General features: G+C 50.4%; 6 protein-coding genes across 6 annotated transcripts; 5 read left to right on the top strand and 1 right to left on the bottom strand.

Moving 5' to 3' along the window:
- Positions 1 to 798: 798 nt before the first annotated feature.
- LTR84_008618 (uncharacterized protein) lies at positions 799 to 1,906 on the bottom strand (the record flags this gene model as incomplete). Its single annotated transcript, XM_064852163.1, has 3 exons — positions 799 to 1,589; positions 1,645 to 1,780; positions 1,832 to 1,906. The coding sequence occupies 3 exons, from the start codon at positions 1,904 to 1,906 to the stop codon at positions 799 to 801; spliced, it is 1,002 nt and encodes a 333-aa protein (XP_064701760.1).
- A 2,591-nt stretch (positions 1,907 to 4,497) lies between these two features.
- On the top strand, positions 4,498 to 5,835 carry LTR84_008619 (uncharacterized protein; the record flags this gene model as incomplete). The annotated part of the gene is made up of 1 exon (XM_064852164.1): positions 4,498 to 5,835. The coding sequence occupies one exon, from the start codon at positions 4,498 to 4,500 to the stop codon at positions 5,833 to 5,835; it is 1,338 nt and encodes a 445-aa protein (XP_064701761.1).
- A 1,090-nt stretch (positions 5,836 to 6,925) lies between these two features.
- On the top strand, positions 6,926 to 8,329 carry LTR84_008620 (uncharacterized protein; the record flags this gene model as incomplete). Its single annotated transcript, XM_064852165.1, has 1 exon — positions 6,926 to 8,329. The coding sequence occupies one exon, from the start codon at positions 6,926 to 6,928 to the stop codon at positions 8,327 to 8,329; it is 1,404 nt and encodes a 467-aa protein (XP_064701762.1).
- Positions 8,330 to 11,683: 3,354 nt separating this feature from the next.
- LTR84_008621 (uncharacterized protein) lies at positions 11,684 to 13,497 on the top strand (the record flags this gene model as incomplete). The annotated part of the gene is made up of 2 exons (XM_064852166.1): positions 11,684 to 11,904; positions 11,961 to 13,497. The coding sequence occupies 2 exons, from the start codon at positions 11,684 to 11,686 to the stop codon at positions 13,495 to 13,497; spliced, it is 1,758 nt and encodes a 585-aa protein (XP_064701763.1).
- A 2,007-nt stretch (positions 13,498 to 15,504) lies between these two features.
- LTR84_008622 (uncharacterized protein) lies at positions 15,505 to 16,903 on the top strand (the record flags this gene model as incomplete). Its single annotated transcript, XM_064852167.1, has 4 exons — positions 15,505 to 15,807; positions 15,990 to 16,078; positions 16,137 to 16,359; positions 16,436 to 16,903. 4 exons carry the CDS (start codon positions 15,505 to 15,507, stop codon positions 16,901 to 16,903), a joined length of 1,083 nt encoding a protein of 360 aa, XP_064701764.1.
- A 687-nt stretch (positions 16,904 to 17,590) lies between these two features.
- On the top strand, positions 17,591 to 18,538 carry LTR84_008623 (uncharacterized protein; the record flags this gene model as incomplete). The annotated part of the gene is made up of 1 exon (XM_064852168.1): positions 17,591 to 18,538. The coding sequence occupies one exon, from the start codon at positions 17,591 to 17,593 to the stop codon at positions 18,536 to 18,538; it is 948 nt and encodes a 315-aa protein (XP_064701765.1).
- Positions 18,539 to 18,638: the final 100 nt, after the last annotated feature.

The following is an 18,638-nucleotide window of genomic DNA, read 5'->3' on the forward strand; positions in this document are numbered from 1 at the left end:
CAACTTGAAGTTGATTCATGCCTGGCTTGGCATCACGTGAGAGATGGCACGTGATATGACGTGTTCTCGAATACCCGGCTACAGAAACACCTTTTATTGCTTGGACCGCAACTAATCGCAACCGAAAACATGGTACGAGGTACACGAGCATGAATGGAGTGGTTAGAGCTCAACGATGGGCGGTGAATACCTGTGACACTTCCACGTGCCCTTTCGGCTCTTTTGAGAGATTCGTTGTGCAACATGTCATCTACCTGTCAACGCCTGGAGACCATCAGTGACACAGGGTGGAGTGACAGCCATCATTCTCTGCATAACCGTACTTCTGACAACACTGACAACGGCAAGGATAGCCTTATGCAACGTGGTCCGTGAGCCAGATCAAAGTGCTGGGGGTCTTGAGACTAAGGTGACTACACTTGTTATTCTGCAGACAGCCAGGGATTCAGTCTCGTTTTCATTCCCAAACGCGAACAACTGCATTGCCACAAGGCCAACTAAGGCCATTACCTATCCCGGACTTTATAGCAAGAGAGCAAAAACAACCAGTAGGAAAGCCCATTTTTATTCTGTGATCGGGAAATCCATGACCATGGAGACATCGTAACGCCCCCAAGTATCAAGGTACAACATCAATGAGATTCAGATGATCGCAAGCTATTGACTATCAAACTGAAAATCTGGCAATTAGATCAGGACACGTCAGCCCGACATCTCTAGAGAAAGAAAAAAAGGAAAGCCATGTGTCCGTCATGAGCCAGGTACCCGGTTTCGCTGGCTTCAATCTAATGTCGTCATTTACCAGCCGGTGCCAGTGGGAATAACAGTTTGAACTGGCTTGGTTGTCGTGTATGGGGTCCAGGTAGGACGAGTGTGAGTGGTGGTGGGAGTGGTGGTTGGAGTGGTGGTAGGGTCCACTGGAGTCCAGCCTTGCCATCCTCCGTCTTCGGTTGGGTTGGCCGTCACAGTTGGGTCTGCAGGGTTGGCAGATGACCAGTCTTCCCAGGCCTGGTTGTCAGATGGGACAGTGGTTGGTGTGGCAGTTGGCTTGGTTGGTTCAGGCTGAGTTGCTGGGGGGGCTTGAGGCCACCATGGGCGGCCACCTTGCCAGTTGCCAGGTCTGCCAGCACCTGGGGATGAGGGTCCTTGCCACCAGCGAGGACCGTTGTTGGCCCACCAATCTTGAGTCTTTCCCTGGTACCATGAAGGACCGCTGAAGTGCCAACCGTTGGCTCTCCACCAGTCATAACCGTTCTCAGCCCACCATTGAGCGGCTTGTTGTTTCCACCATTCTTGAGTACCAGCTTGGAAGTCGGGAGCCCACTCGACTGGCTTAGGGGGTTGGGGAGCAGGGGCAGCAGGGGCACCAGGAGCAGGAGCAGCTGGTCGTTGAGGTCGTCTCCATCCCCAGTGTGGGCGGCGTGGGCGGCCAAAGCGACCTCCAAACCAATTGCTGAAGTTGAAAAATCCAGATCCCCACCAGCCCTTGGGTCCATTTGCATCAACGTTGGACCAAGATCCACCACGCTTCTTCAACTGACTGTGCATGCTTGTCGTGGAGCAGAATTGTTCAGCAGACTCGAGGGTGACTTGAAGTAGTCAGTGAGGTTCGAATCGGGAGCACCAAACAATGCATTCACTTACCGAGTTTGTCGTCCTCCATGCAGCGCTTCTCCACACACTCATTGACCGATGTCATGAAGACCTCGGAGGTGCAGATGCAATCGGTGGAGACTGCATCGCAACCAGTAGCGACAATTGCGTCTGTCAAGCAGACAGCCTGTTTGAACCGATCAGTATTATTTCCGCAAATGTCAAGATTGCCACTCACAGAGCAAAGCGGCAGGCGAGCGGCCTCGACGGAGGCGGCCAGGCCAGCGGCCAAGAGAAAGTTGAAACTCTTCATAGTAATAGCATACAACTTTGATGATATGAGGATTAAACGAATGTGGGTGTATACTGAGTAGTAGCAAGGCTTTAAACGACACAGATAAACGAGTGTGGGTGTTACAAAGAACACAAAGCAAAAGAGCGTGGGCGGACGTGACAATCGTTCGTCAGGTACAGGAAGAGAGGAACACGGAGAATGGGCGAAGTGCGAGAGCTTTATGGCAGATGGACCATTTCCAGAAAGCAACAACAAGCCAACGACGGAGTACACTGGCTTGGCTTGCACCGGCCCTGGCGCAGTGCCTCAAGAACCAAGCATCTCATGGCTTGCAGCAAACTGTTCCTGTCTTTCCATAGTCGCAAGCCCCAGCCGGTGTAGTGTTTTGTCCGTCGAATCAATCATATGGATACCGTAGTCGATCGAATTTCCCTGGGCGGTCCTCGCACATGTTTTCATGCATGTTTTGGCTCGGTCGGCTAAATGTGGTAAGCAGCCTTGTCACAATATGATACAATGCTGGGTCCAAAGAACTTAGTCGGCCATGGCATTGCTTGCAATCTCAATCCACAAGCTCTATCCACACGATATCCTGGAAGATCCTCCCGATCCCCGCTTTCATGCCGGAGCGGGATTTCAATTGCACGATCTACCGCAGTCCCGTTAGTCTCGACCAGGATCCTCTCACCCTTTTTCATTTATCTCCTGGTGCACTGTAAAAACATGTGTTGCCAAGTACGAAGTGTATTCCTGTCTCGCTCGTTCTGTTGAACGCCCTTGGAAATGGATCTTTTGAACCTGCCGCTGTGGCTTGACTAGACTGCGAGGCGGTTTGCCCTAACTATTCTTCATCTGGTTCAGCTGGGCGAAAACCTCAGCCGCCTACTTCGTGATGCTCGCAATTTCACAGGCGATCCGCCGCACACACGGCCAGCTATCTGAGTCTAATTTACCACGTACCTCACAGAATATACTGTGCCGTCGCTCGCTCCGTGTGCTTCCAAACTTCGTGGCTAGTCCCGAGGTTGTGGCTGTCACGTCTCTCAACAATGAGTCTGTGGATATCTCATGCCCAAAATAGGCGGAATGTGCCACAAGGCTCCAGGCTGTGGCAACGGCGAGCCCCTACAACAAAGATGAAATGGATATGCCTCATCGACCAAATGGTACGGAATGCATTGTTTTCCCATGCTTAGGGGCTGAATCCTCAGGCATATCAATTCAATCTCGTTAATTCAGTATGATGAAGATTACAGGCGCGTGACAGTCATCATGGCTATGCCAACTCTTTGCATCGGACGCTTCAGTATGTAAGACCGAGTAGTGGGTATGGCGATCCAAGGCAAGCCAATTTTGTAAGCCTCACATACAGAGGAAAATCCTTCACAGCCTCACAGGAAGCTATATGAAGTATGGTGATATTTTGTGTATGGTTCTGGGAACAAACTTGCTCCACCAGATTGCGACTTACTGTTGATTTCAGGGTATCATCCAGTGATATGGAAAAGAATGAATGGTGCAGCCCTCAGTGCTGATGGCGTGCTACAGTACGGAGTATTACCGACCGGTGAAGCCGTCCCACAGTGCGCATCATGCAGCGAGTCAGCTTGAACGGCCACTTAGTAGTAGATTGATACTGTACTCGTACCTACCAAGTGAATTGCCCCTATCGCAAAGACTGGCTCAACGCCGCATTGCATTGACCCCCAGGCATGGATGCAGATGCTGAGTACGGATGCGCAGCATTGAGGAATTGGCATCCGTACATTGTAAAACCTCCACCTCGCTTCGTTCGCAATACTGATATCCGCATGCAGTACGAAGTGAGGTTGGCCTGATTAACACCGGTAGTTTCCGCCACTTCTAACTGCCTCCTACGTCGTTTTATCAGCACAATCTTAGCGCCGCACTAATGCAGGCCCGGTAATTGCGCTCCAAGCCAGGCAACACGGGTGATCCACGGAGTGCTTCAAATTGGCACAGGGGTAGGCGAGGGCTTGGAAACCACCGCATCGGCCTGCCTTCAGCCTCCAGGCTGGCTGAAGCGTTTCTTTGGAAGTCGGTTCTCCACAATGGCACGGAGGCTTATCCGTCCAGTGGCCTGCGAGTATGTTCAGCCTTACAAGCAATAGCCGTGTCATCCAGGTCCCCCTGCTCCTACTTGGTGCAGCCTTAACTCAGTATCCACGATTTCCCCCTGATTCGTGGTTCGGTTTGGATAGGAGGGTGCAAACAGAGCCATCCTACGAAGGTCAGGGGTATTACCTTTCTACATTCAGAGGGTTGGTTCAACCGCACTACTCGAGCACGTGTCACTGAGGGGTGGGCCAATAAATGAGTACGGTAGAGTACAAAGTAACTATGTGCGTGCGCCGAGTGGGCATGTGATTGAAAGAAGATATCCATGGTAAATCATAGATACATGAGATGTTGTTTTCTCCTGATTTCAACACACGTCGGGAAAAAGTTCAAGTGAACTAGCTACGTGCTTGACCTACCACCATTCCCTTTTGTATGGGTCTCGTTCACGCGTTAGCTATATACCAAAAGGAGAATTGCATGTTGCCATCGTCTCTCTATTGGCTGTGAGACCGTGAAGTACAGGATTCATGGCGGGACAGGCCTTCAAGCGATCCTCGAGGCAGCCGCTTGCAAGACATGGCCAACGAATTCTGCTGGTGCTGATCATTGTCTCGATCTTCATTTTGATCCATAAGCTGTTTATGACCAAAACTTACCATCCTATGGGAGGGGAATTTCCCCGGAAGATCTGGCAGACGTGGAAGACGGAGGCAGCTGGGCTCGATCCCAAAGATGCGGCTAGAGTCCGTACCTGGACTCGGAAAAATCCAGAGTATCGATACGAGCTTCTCACCGATGAGAACAGTCTGAGTTACGTTAGACATCATTTCGGATCCACTGGCCTCAACCGACCCGACATTGTCCATGTCTTTGAAACACTAAACGCTAAAATTATCAAAGCGGACCTCCTCCGATATCTGGTGATGTACGTTGAAGGCGGCCTCTATGCTGATATTGATGTGGAATGTCTCAAGCCTATCGAATTCTTCGTTCCGAACCGATACACTGAAGAGGAGATTGACCTGGTGGTTGGAGTAGAAACCGACATGCCAGACTTTAAGGACCATCCTATCTTAGGTCAAAAGGCTCAATCGCTTGTTCAGTGGACTTTCATGGGGAAACCAAGACTGCCAGTCATGCTGAGGCTAATTGATAACATCATTCATTGGCTGAATCGAGTCTCGAAACAGCAGGGCAAACCCATCTCCGATATCAAGTTAGATTTCGACGATGTACTCGTCGGCACAGGTCCGTCCGCCTTCACAGCGGCGATTTTAACAGAGATGTCGGTCCAGACTGGAAGACAGGTTACATGGGACGAGTTCCATGGCATGCTGGACTCTAAGGTCGTCGCCGGTGTTCTTGTGCTGACTTCAGAAGCTTTTGCTGCTGGTACAGGGCACTCAGACTCTGGCACTCACTCGGGTAAGAGTGCCCTAGTTCAACATCATTTCCATGCCTCATCATGGCCGACCAACCACCCGAGATTCAAGCATCCAATCTATGATGAAGTGGAGAGGTGCAACTGGAACACAGAGTGTATCAAGCTGTGGGATTCAAATACCGCATTTTTCAATTCCCTTGCTGAGGAAGATCAACTTAAGCTGGTCGCCGCAAAGAAACTCGAGGATAAGAAGCACCCACTCAGGGTCGATGACCAAGGCTTGATTGGCGTTATGAGCCCCGTGGGTGGTGATACTCACGCTGCAGCGGAAGAAATGCCCGCGGACCAACACCCACTTCAGGAACCAGAGCAAGTCGGCGGCAGAGCGCCACCAGGAGATCGCAGGCCTGGCCATAGACATGGCCATCTGCATCTACATCTTCCCGGGCCTGATACCTCAGATGACAACCCTGTGGACTGATTTTTCAAGCGCACGGAATCGAAGGAAACGGGCAGGAAGCCCCTCGCAATGACGGAAACTTGCCCGAGACGCAAGATTTCTAACGCCATGCCATCGAAAGAACTTCAGAGGAAGCTGCCGCATAAGATGACTTGCGATGGAGTCGAAATTCAAGCCGGCCTTTAATCCCACCCGGTGGTAGCTGTTAAGTGGCCCTGGGTTCTAGACATCCACGTCTCTGAGAGCACCGGCCTCACGACGACTATTGCAGAATAACTCAAAAGTGCAGGCAAGAGTCCTACAGGTGATGCATGTTACGCATGCCAGACCGAGTCGAACCCCTTCACCAGCCACAGCCACATTCAGGATCTCCGAAACACGACAAAATCTGATGGACCTTGCCATGAGCGCCTTCCACAACTACTGTGTGTATGGATTGGTTTGGAATGCCTGAGCTTATTTTGGTTGATCCTGATTCGGCGGCGTGTACCGAAGGCTATCTCTGATCGACATCTGGAATGTTCCAAGGTGAAGTATACTGCAAGGGACGACAGTGGCAGTGACAGTGACAGTGGCATTACTGTTGACACTGACACTGACATTGACACTGACACCCGCGACAACCCTAATCCTGAGATCTGGGGTTCATGTCCTGCACGTATGTCGGGATCTGATTGACATCTTGGCTTAGATAGACGTCCGCCGTCTTTATGACTTGGCGATCATGCTTGAGCCGTTTTGATATAGCGAAAATATTTATCTACACTGAAAGCTTACTTTACCTTTATGAGAGTGATATTAATTATCTTTATATGCGATCCGTGTGGGATGTTGTGCTGTCAATTGGGAATGGCTGACTAAGCTGGATCACGAGTGGCGCATGTGTCGCATGTGGCGTCGAAGGCTGTGGCTGGTTCAGGACTCTTCAGATCCCGAAAAGATGTCCGGAGTTTTTCTCCTACATCTATTCGTGCTTCGCCAATTCTTCGTATTTGGTCCTATCTCCAAGGTTCAAGGCCATCTTGATGACTGCTCCGCGTGTTCAAAGTCCGTTCCCTATCAGTCCGCCGTCTGTGGATTACTTTAGCATGAGTCCTTTTGGTCTGTCGCGATGTTGGTCAGAGCAATTCCTAAGTTACTCTTACTGCTGAGCCCTTTTCTCTTCATTCTCTGGCTCCTAAGCAGTCACAAGTCGGTACAGGTGTCTGATATCGACAAGTTTGGTGGCTTATGGAAGAAGGGGGTCGCCGATCACAGAGTTCTACACCCTTCGAGTGTAGGAAGTAAAGACATCATACATCTACCTATCCCTCCAGGACCAACACCTGATGTTGACGATGATGGCCGGCCGATCATTTACCAGTCCGTGTACAATGAGATCAGCTCACTTTCATCGGTCACCGCTCAGTTTCTCCCAATTGCTTTTGGTGGACTTAATGCATACAATCCAACCATTATCCCGCATCCTATCAAGTACGACCAATGGATCATTATCGCCTACCAGGGAGACAGCTTGAAACAGGGTGATGGGTTCCACACCGAGCTGACTTGCAATGCCGGCTTTGTGAACGGTGCACTGAGCTGTGCCGATGTTCCAGTACCAGTGCCGCTGAAGGTCCACGATCCTCATTGCAAAGGGGCTCTGGCCTATCTCAATTTCGAATTGGGACCTCGTGATGCTAGAGTTGTGCACGGGCCGGATGCACCTTACATCTTGTACGGTGCCCACTCTGAATATACTTGTCTTGGGGTCTGGATCCAAGACTTGCGTATGCTTCTCGAAGACTATGTTGTCGAATCAAGTATATCTCATCGATTTACCGAGCCCAAGGAACTTCAGCGACCGCCACCCGTTAAAGAGCTTGAAAAGAATTATTTCATATTCTGGGATTTTCAGCACAACATCTATGTGCACCATGATTTGTCCCCACACCGTGTCTTTGCGGCTGTGGATTCCAACGGCCTTGTAGGCACGAACCTGGCTCCACAGGCTGCGAAATCAGATGACGCCTGTCTAGCCAGGTATATGCCAGTGATCAGTTCGAAGTATGAGACGATTCACCAGGCGACAAATTCACTGTCCATCACTATGTGCAAGCGTACCAATTCTACTTGCCAGCCCAGTCCGGAAAACACGTTTATCATGCATATATTTCACTTCAAGTCGTTTTATGAGTGGCATAGCGTTTATGAACCATATGTGGTTCTCTTTCAACAACAAGCCCCTTTTGCTATCCATGGAATATCGAAGAAACCTTTCTGGGTACGTGGGCGACAAATGCTCACTGAATCGACAGGGGCCGTACAATGGGAAGGTCGACAGCTACCAGTTGGCCATTCCGAGGGATTCTACATGACGAGCATGAGCTGGAAAACCCATGGTCAAAAGTATCATGGCTATATGGACGACGAACTGTTTATTACATTTGGGATAGAAGACTCCAAGCCGGGTGTAATCGATGTGCTTGCTAGCGACCTATTGCGAGATATTGGACACTGTAAAGATAGCCACTGATGGCATAGATTTCCGTCACGTGAGTTTGTGGTCAGGACTAGGATTGGAAGGACTAGAACTAGAATGGCGAATCAGGCGTCCCGGTCAAACAGGATGAAGAATGAGAGGCCGCGAGACGTGAAAGAGGGCCCGTTTGACTCGTAATGGCATGGTTGATGCCGATCATGGCTTCAGTACCTCGAGGCTCGTACGAAGGCATTGAAGGGACGAATCCCCGAAAAGTTGTTCTTGGGCAACAACTCAGGGGCTCATTTTGGGTAACGAGTGTAGCCCAATCCAACAAGTTATAGGACATACCTAGTAAGCGCCTGGACCGTTCAACACTGCATGGAACTAGCAAGGCGGAACCTCTCCTTTGGGAAGAACCGAAAGACAAGTGGACCATTCCAGCCTGAATTGGACCAGGGTCTAGAATTTACGAAGTATTGTCCTCAGCAGAAGTGGTTGTGGCCCCCAAAACCTTTTGAATGCCTTGTGAGAATTAATTACTTGGGACCGAGTATTGAGGCAGTGAGCATCCAACCTTGCCCGAGGCTCGCATTCACAAAAACTGCCATCTCGTATCCCGAGTGATCCTGTTACAGTCTGGTACGTGGCTCGGCCAACCTGGCACGGGTGGCCCATTTTACAATGCCAGGGGTTGTTACTCAGTCCTTGAAGGGCGGGTCAAACATCTTTCGCCATGTCAATTCCGCTCCTTCTTATCCGAAAATCCGAAAGGCCATAGTATATATTATTCATCGTGACGTGTTCAAGAAATTTTGAATCGGCTCGGGGGAATGGTTGAGTCTGTAGGAGGCATGGCATGGCTTGAGGGGGTAAATGCAGCCGATATTTCCCTTTGGATTCTCCACGTAGCTCCACCGTGACCACTATGGAGACCTCGAACCACCAAATTTTCGGCACTGTTCGATCAAGAAACTATCACACTACGATTCACAACTCAGAGATCAAGATTAGCGAAAGGTCCACAGCACGAGGGACGAATTCGCATCCCCGGATGAATGGTGAATATTGGACAACAACGTGAAAAATGGCTATCCCAAGGACTTTGTTGGTTAGGTGGGGAGGTGCTACGAAACGGCACATCCCATCCCACATGCCAACCAACCGCTTATCTACCAACATGTGCCAAGTGAAGAAGAAAGTGATTGTTTTTCTTCTGACCCCTTGCCGACGCCGGTAGCCAATACGAGTCGTTCTTGGATATAAGCCCAATGAAACCTGTCAGCTATGGTGTGCTACTACTAGTCACTGGGTCCAAATCTCCAAACCCGCGCGCGCCGAAATGTTCCTACCTGCAACCGAGGAGTCGAGCCCAACCTTAATCAACTTCTGCGAACGCTAATCGTTCAGAGAGTAAGAGCCGCCTGTGCAGAAATCTGAAAATGGCTGGCTGCTTGGGTGAATAGTTGGAAACTGTGTTTAAAACAGGGCTGGATGAACTCTCGACTCTCGAGGCGTGGCCTTAAATATCTTGGTGCTCGAGGAAATCATGGCTTATTTCGAAGCTGTACCCGTGTTCCCATTTTGGACTCCTTTTCATGATCGACCAGCCGCCACTCAACTTCTGGTGCCATTTGGGAACAGGGCTTAAACGTTAATTCGACGGTTGGACTCTCTCGGCATGATGCTTGCAAAATGTCCCGAGTGCGTCTGTGCACTGCCAGTGCCGCAGGCCCCCATTGCTAAGTTCAACTAGCAATATGGAGTGGTGACCACTTTACTTTCCTCGGTTGGCCTTGACGTGATTAGGCGTAGCTGTGATGACAAGGACGTTCGTGAGGCTCTCTGGAGGCTCAACATGCTTGCTTAGGCTTTTTGGCTCTCCCGTGAATGCGCTGAAAACGATACTTCTTAACCCAGAAAGTACGCCACTGTGGTGCCTGGCTCAGCTGAGCAGGATTCGCGTCAGAGTTTTTGTCTTTCTGGTTTCTGCCAGTTCTTCTTACTCACTTAATAATTACCAGCGCTCCTGATAGGCAGCAGCTCATATTTTCAAGCCACAAAATCCCTTATCATTGATAAAATACTTCGACAGACAGTCTACTTACGTCCCATTAAGAACCCAGTCAAACCTCGTCACGGCCAGGCCTACCTTGGTAAGAAGGATTCGTACGAGTACTTACTCGTATTATTTGCAATCCCCATTTCAGAGCCACATCTCCACTCGACTTAGCGTTTCAACTACCTCGTACACTGGGGTCTAAGATGGATCATCTGGTCCAGAGAGCCTAGGGGCAATCGCCTACGAGCGTGCGACAACCAATGCCTAGGATTATCCACACTACCACAGAATGGATACGGATTCGTAGGGTTCAGGACCACTCCGTACTGGATTCCGTACCACACATGGCGATCTATCGTCCCAAGCGAAAGTGTCCCTCGCTTGTGGGAGCGGTTTCCTACAAGAGACAACAGTGCCTGGGCCTGTAACTCTGAGGGGACGGAAATACCTTGCGACCGTTGTTGAAGTAGAATGCCCGTGAACGAGGACCAGGCGTGATGACATATGAGAGGCTATATTGAGCCGCCAATTGTGTGTGATCAACTTGGACGCGTGGATCCTTTACTATTGCCCAAAAGCTTAGCGGCACTTACATCACCCTTTCTCGGATGTGAAAATCCCTTTTGGAGTATGATTCTCATCGAGAGTTCCCTTTCCACTTGATAAATCATCGAATCGGTCAGGTGACAGGCTGTCTCATCATGGACTTCCGTCAATGACTGAGGGTCTTATCAATACTACTCGTACCAGAGGAGTCCTATACGCAACATATCGACTCCTCTTGCAGTGACTGCGGCGCTGTGCTGCCTTCAAGGTAGCAGCAGTCAGCAGTAGCACCATTGTTCGTCAACACATATTCAGAAGATGACAGCGCCCCCAGAAGCAACAAATGGTCGAGTCGGCAACTTGCCCAAACTGGCGTGTCTGCCATGTCGACGTCTCAAGGTGGATGAAACATCCCTACTTTTATCCCTCAATTCGACTTACTTATCGTGCTTTTCCAGATGAAATGTGTAGGAGCACAAAATCCACCCTGTGCGCGATGCGCCAAAGTGGGAAGAAAATGTGTCGTCCCACCAGTCGAATCCCGTCCGCGGACAGTCTCAAGTTATAGCTCAATGGAGAGCATCAAAGGATTGCCTAGTCAAAGCAAAGCCAGACCAGTTGTTTATCCTCTTACATCAGTCATTGATAGTCGAGATGATGCATCCGTCTCCCTCCATTGGGAGCCACATCAGGGCTACTCAAACATGATGCAGAACATAGTGCCAAGTATGTCAGAAGTGCCATTGGCAAGGACGAACACTCCACAATCGCAAACTTGGGACGAGGTTCACCAGCATCCAATGCCCTCAATCCCGATTAACTGGACCTGCCCATCCCTACCAACACCTGGAATGCCGCCAACGGCTATACAGCATAGACCCTCAACAACTACGCCCAGCTCCAATGTCGTAGTTTCGAGCATGAGTGTGCCGGTCACCCCATTGCAGCATCCCAACACCATCCCATCTGGCTCGCCACAGAGCCTCCCAAGTTCCGAAGAACTATCGCACCTGTGTCGATTGTAAGTTCCAACATCTGATCCACCGTATCATAGCCCATGAACTGACGGCTTCCCAGCTTCGTGATGAATCTCATAGCCCATGTGCCAGTCGTCGCTGAGACAGATGTCAGGGACTTTGCAGAAATGGAAAAAATGCACAAACAACCACTGGCATACAGCATGGCATATGTTGCAGCGCGGTTCGTTCCAGGCTGTCGATCAATGCGGGCTATGCTCGTTCCGGAGATCCTCTCCATCGTGAAGACTCGATTCGATCACTTAACTGGCCACAGTGAAGAGCAATGGACGCTCTTGCAGGCTTTTGCAGTCCTATCCACCTGGGCTCCCCGGGATAACGTCGAGCTGGACACGAACAATGCCGAGCACGAAATCTACCTGAGCCGAGATGCTCTGCGTGCGTCGATGGCAACTCTCTCGAGACGCTGGTCCCTGCACAGAGCTGGAGAGGAGGTGACCAAAATGCAGAATCAGAAGCAAGATGCCAATCACATTCGGCAAAGCTTTGGTTTCCGGAAGTACTGCTACTGGCTCTGGTTGTTTGCCTCATCTCACTTTCACTCCATGTTGACACGAACCCCTCCAACAGTGAAAGAGGATGCGACAATCAGAAGGGCAGGTCAAATTCTGCAGCCCTACACCGACGACGAAGTACTCCGTCAAACTCTGGCCAGAGTAGAACTGTGTCTGATATGGTCTCAAATCAAGCTCAATGACCGTGAACTTGGCGAATGGTGGTGTTCCATGTCACACGAGACGCATGCTACGACAATACTATCCGTGTTACAAAACTTGGATGAAGCTTTGCATCTCTGGCACCGAAAATGGGCACGTTCTGATCGCCACCAAAGTGGTCAATTTTCCTCGGATGTGGCAAGGAACAGCTCAATCGACCTCTCATACCGGTTCGTGCGTTTCTGCGTTAGTGTAAATGTCAACAAACTCATGCACACCTCGTCCTCAAAAGAATCGGTGGCAGCCATGGCGGGAGACGTCATCACTCAGTCCACAGCGAGGGCATTGAACATATGCCAGATGTTTCTAGAAATCTCTCCATTGAACAAGTCATCCGTCCGATTTGTGCCCGAGTCAACCTTCTCTATGATCGCGTTCGCCTGCGAGTGGATCATCCGGGCCAAAGGATTATCAATGGGCATCGAATACGTGCGTCCCAACGATCTGATGGCCGTCATTGGCGTGGCCGAAACCATGGTCGATGTGAGCATAGACAGCAAGCACAGTGCTCGCATGTATGGGGAAACCATTCTGAGCAAACTACAACAATCTACAACCCTCAAGATGCACTCTAGAGTGACCCAGCCATGGAGTCCTCAAACACACCCTCACTCTCAACAGCAGAAGCAGAATCAAACCGGGGGTGCACCTTCTCCCAGCCATATGAGCTCGAACGCATTACTGGAAGCTGCAAATGCCATGGATGATGTTTGGCCAGTGCAAAATCCCCAGCTTCAAAGCCGTGCACCACTTCTCGGCCCACCGATGGTTTTGGCTGCTCCGCCTGGTGACGGTAGCAATACTATCACCGATTATAATGCTTCGAACTACTTTCAATACAACGGTACATGGTCTGTATGAGGACTTTTAGCAGCACAGACCGACCTCTTTTGACCAGGTAATGATGAATGAAACGACACGAACCTACAGGGTCCTGGGCTCCCCTAATCTGGGACCCGACTCTGGGTTGCATGAGTACATAGGATACTCAACGACTCAGATACAATGCCGATTGGTAGTACTCTAACGACTTGACGACTACAACGCAGGTGATAACAGTTCCACCCAAGTGCACTCCTTGGCATGCTACATGCACGATCTCGCGCTTGAACCTAACTCCTGCAAGGAGACCTCCATCCAAGCTACTATCAGTTGCATGTCAGGCATGCGTGGGTTCAGATGTGGTGCGGAAATGCTCAAACGTCTGTGTCTCTGAAAACACACATTCACAGCCATTGTGTTTGATATGTTTACGAATTGGCTTCTCGGGGAAACTGAAGTGCTCAAGGGTATGCTGTAACACCCGATTGCACATAAATGAAAAATCGATACATGGCTCCCCGGTTGTCCGCAAATGCGACCGGGGATGGCTTCTTTTCGACAAATACCAAGATTTGAGCGTAGCATAAAGAAGGAATACACGACGAAAAGTCACATGCAATGAAAGAGCACTTTGCCGTTACTTGAACAGCATATATGGAGGTCATAGAAATTTCCTCCCTTGTCAGACTGAACATCTCGATCTCGCACCTCAGACATTACATTTTATAGACATGGTCCCACGAGTCGTGAGTTAAGTGGAAAGTCGATGGTTCGCGAGAGCTGACGACACCCTTCCGAGTCACCGTGAACTAGTTGGACTGGTGAGGCTATTGACTGAGGCGATTTTCGCTTGCACAAGACTACTCCGCACTCCGTACAAGGTCGGATTCACGTAATTGTACCTGCGTCGTTAGCACAAACCCTCGTGCCCGCACAATTGTGCTTGGTACCTGCGTCACTAGTTCCTCGTACTTCGCAGTAGCCTGAGAGCGATTCTAGGCCGACCTTGCCCAGGGGCTCAGAGTGGACAATCCTGCATTATCGTAATCAGTGACTCGAATTCCAAAAATGGAATGTGATGATGCTGCAGTCATACGAAATAATGTCAGAGACGATCCCTAAAGCGTTTCTGTCAGGGGATCAGCACTGACTCGAATGGTCTCGAGGGTGTCACAGAGACTGCACTGTCCGTAAGGTTCGAGAAATCCCCCTGGCCTAAAGCTTACCCACGGTTTTTGACCCTGGTCGTTTTCCCGGTCCGGGCGGACCCATATAACCGGCCCTGACTTCGCCCGCGTCTTCTATAGTCTGGCCGGTCGTGCATGAGTAATCTTATCAGCCTTGTGGTGGTCCGTGAACACTTGATAGTTCCCACACTGGAGTTGGTACAGCCTTACCTGACCATATCACCACTACTGCCCGATCCTGTTCAGCCACAACCAGAAGTGGACATCAACAACCAGACTGTGCTGAAAAGGAAACTACTGGGAGCATTTCAATCCTAGTCTAGATCCCAACTCGCGCCTTCCAACGTTCCAGTCGAGGCAAGATGATGAATCCCCCTTTAACCATGCATGGATTCACTACGTGCTAATTAGGCAGGAATGAAGGATGAGCGCTAAACTTTCCAAACGGATACAGGCCTAACAAGCGAAATGGGGACCGCTCAAGTCCCAGGGATGGACTATCGTTTTCAGCCTCCGGACTAACCGCTTATCGGACCTGGGGTTGAGTGGTCACCATTCTCCCGTCAGGGCTGAATTTCGATGCCGAGGGGAGTTACTGTGGACCACGATAGGCCCGTGTACGAAGGAGGGACACACATACCTGCGGCTCACCTAATTATCTCTCACTCTGCATTCTATCAGAGCGCCGATGTGTTCTTTGGCCTATTGCTTCAATTCGGTGTGAGTGTGCCAAAGTCAACAAACGACCCTGCTCTCCCAGCTCCGCCTATTCAGATAGCCAGAAGTCTCAATAAGAAAGTGAAGCCCTCGAACCACCAAATCGACATACCGTGACCTGAAGACCATAGTCTCCGGCGAGATGGCAGAATTCCAGCGTTACCGGGACTCGTCCCTTCAATCCTCATCCTCCGCCGACACAGATCTTGAGCTCAAGGAAAAGTCGCACGAGACGCCCTACCAGGACGAGATCTCGCTTGAAGACAACGTGGGAGAAGCTCGAGACGCCCTTCTTCCTCGACATGCCGCGAATCAAGCCATCGCAGCAGATCCCAAAGTGGCCCTGGAATATACGGTTCCCACTTCTAAGAAGTTCATGGCGTTGGGCATATACTTCCTTTGCAATGTTGGTCTCACATTATACAACAAGGCGGTTCTCGGTTCGGTGAGTAAAAATCATCCCCGACTGATGTGTCCCTTAGACGACAAGGGCTCACTTCGCAACGGAAGACTGGATGGCTAACTATCGATGAATGATAGCTCCCATATCCCTGGTTTCTGACAGCATTGCACACCGGATGTGCCTCAATTGGATGCTATGTTTTGTTACTCACCGGTCACTTCAAGCTACAACCCTTTGGTCGTCGTGAAGCCTGGACTCTGTGTGCTTTTTCTCTTTTGTTCACGGTGAACATTGCCATTTCGAATGTTTCATTGTGAGTACCAGGTCGCTAATTGGTTAATTTGACCGAGTACTGACCCGACTTTCCACAGAGGCATGGTATCCATACCATTTCATCAAGTGGTCCGTGCGACATCTCCGCTGGTAACCACCGGCATTTACCGCGTGTTTTATGGACGAACTTACTCGAGAGCGACTTATCTTACGCTTCTACCCATCATCCTGGGTGTCGGCTTGGCCACATATGGTGATTACTCATGGACGATGGGCGGTCTCTTGATGACACTTCTGGGCGTGCTACTTGGAGCAATGAAGGTCAGTATTTCACGAACCTTAGCAGGAATCCCACCCGTCATTCTTTTCGTTGTCGCTAACTGTAACCGACCCTCAGACGATCGCCTCCAACCAAATCATGACCGGCAGTCTGAAACTTGCGCCGTTGGAGTTTCTTTTCCGCATGTCACCTCTTGCGTGTGTGCAGTCGCTCATTTACGGCATCTGGACAGGCGAGTTCGCAAGCCTGAGAGCCGACATCGCCCCTATGAGAGATATCTCCAAGGCTGAGATGACATACGGGATGACGGGCTTGGTGCTCATTATTCTCTGCAACGGCCTGCTGGCCTTTTGCCTGAACGTCTCCTCATTTACCACCAACAAACTAGTTGGAGCCTTGACGATGACCGTGTGTGGAAATCTGAAAGTATGTCTCACCATCATCTTAGGCGTGGTGCTTTTCAATGTCACGGTTGGCTTCTCCAATGCTTTGGGCTTGTTGATCACCATGTTGGGCGTGGCTGCGTATAGCTCTGTGGAATTGGTTTCTAAGAGAAAGAAGACGCCGGCCCCGGGTTCAGTTTGATTCGATTCTTTGGTATTCGCTATGATGTTCAAATTAAAAACAGCGTTTGGTCTCGACTCATGCGCCTTCATAGGCTCAAGTCTCGCCGATCACTTTAGGTCAAAGAGGACAGGGTACGGCACAGAAGGCCGTCAGACTGGTCGACCATTGTACCGCCATTATACCACCATGATGGCCCAAGAAGGCCAGGAGTTGGCAAATTCAGGGACAATTTCCGGCACGGTTAAATTTAACGAGGGCAATAATGATAATTGTCCGCTGTTCAAATGATGGGCGAGCAGAGCTGTAACTACAGCGTTACCCTGATGATAGACTTCTCCAAGGGAAATAAAGCTATTCTTTTGACAGACAAGAGACTGTGGTATACAATGAAGAACACCTGTTTCCAAATGATTTCTCTATCCCAACATGACGGCCTTCAGAAAATTTTGCAAATTTGAGTACGTCATAGGCATAAAGCGGCCACCTAAAGTCCCCAGTCAGGCTCTGTCCCTTAAAAAGGCAGCATGTCAGCCCCCGATATGTGACTATCAATAACTTGAAGTTCTCATACAAGAAAAAAAAGTCACAAACTAAACGAAACGGCCAGACGTCCACGCACCTGATCACCATGCGTTAAACTTCCTCAGTCCCCCCCCATAAACCCTCAGGCCCGAGAGAACACTTCAGGCCATTCCATATCGACCCATGGACGCCCACGCGCATCTCCTCTCCCTGGGCTGGGCAGGACCTGGTCACGCACTCGACTCGAAACCCTACCAGCAGAAAGGCCACCGGGGACTCGCGTATGACCCGGCCAAATCGTCGAATACAGGAAACGGTCTTGTGAAGCCACTCCTCGTGTCACAACGCAAGGGCCGCCTAGGGATTGGCAAAAAGGCCCATGAACCGCAGGCCGGGAACGAGTGGTGGTTGAAAGGCTTTGAGAGCGCGTTGGGCAACGTTGGGAAGAGTGAGAGTGAACGCAGCAGCGGTGCTTCCACACCGGTGCCTTATTCCAACAATGGCCGCAAACATACTGGCCTGTATAGTTTTTTCATCAAGGGCCAGCAGATGGCCGGGACGATAGGCGAGGATGGAGAGATCATAGGATGTAAAAGGCGGAAAATTGATCTTCTAGACAGCGGACATGACCAAGACGACAGTTCTTCGTCACGCCAGACGACTGCAACCGGGTCGAAGAGGTCGAAACCGGCCCCAGCCGTGGAATTCGAGCTGGTCTCCGAGTACATTGCACTGAGAGACAAGGATGAGAAGCGGAAGAAGAGGAGTGGAAGACTCAGCCCTGTCACAGAATTCCGACAGGTAGCCGAGTACATCCAAACTCGATCAGAGAAAGAGACGAAGAAACGAAAACGACAGTCTGAAGAAGAAGAGTCTGAGATGGCGGATACTCCCTTGCCGGACAACGAAGCTTCAGCGGCCGTCGAAACAAAGGAAGAAAGACGAGAGCGGCGGCGGCAGCGTCGGGAAGAGAAGGCGAAAACACGTGCAGAGCGCACCAAGAAAGGGTCCTCCAAGTCGGAAACGGTTCAAGATGGCAGCGACAGCGAAGAAGACCCGGCTGTCAAGGCTGCTCGCCGAGCCGAACGCAAGAAGCGGAAAGCAGAGAAGGTGGCCAGGCTGTTGGAGTGACCAACCCACCACTCCTATCATATCTGATGCCCTGTCACGAGAATTACGATGGAAAGCGATACAAAGCGTTAGAGAATAGCCAGATACCCTGTTTGTGAAG

Source organism: Exophiala bonariae, assembly GCF_035927105.1.
Source record: "Exophiala bonariae strain CCFEE 5792 chromosome Unknown scaffold_32, whole genome shotgun sequence".
Taxonomy (NCBI): Eukaryota; Fungi; Ascomycota; class Eurotiomycetes; order Chaetothyriales; family Herpotrichiellaceae; genus Exophiala; species Exophiala bonariae.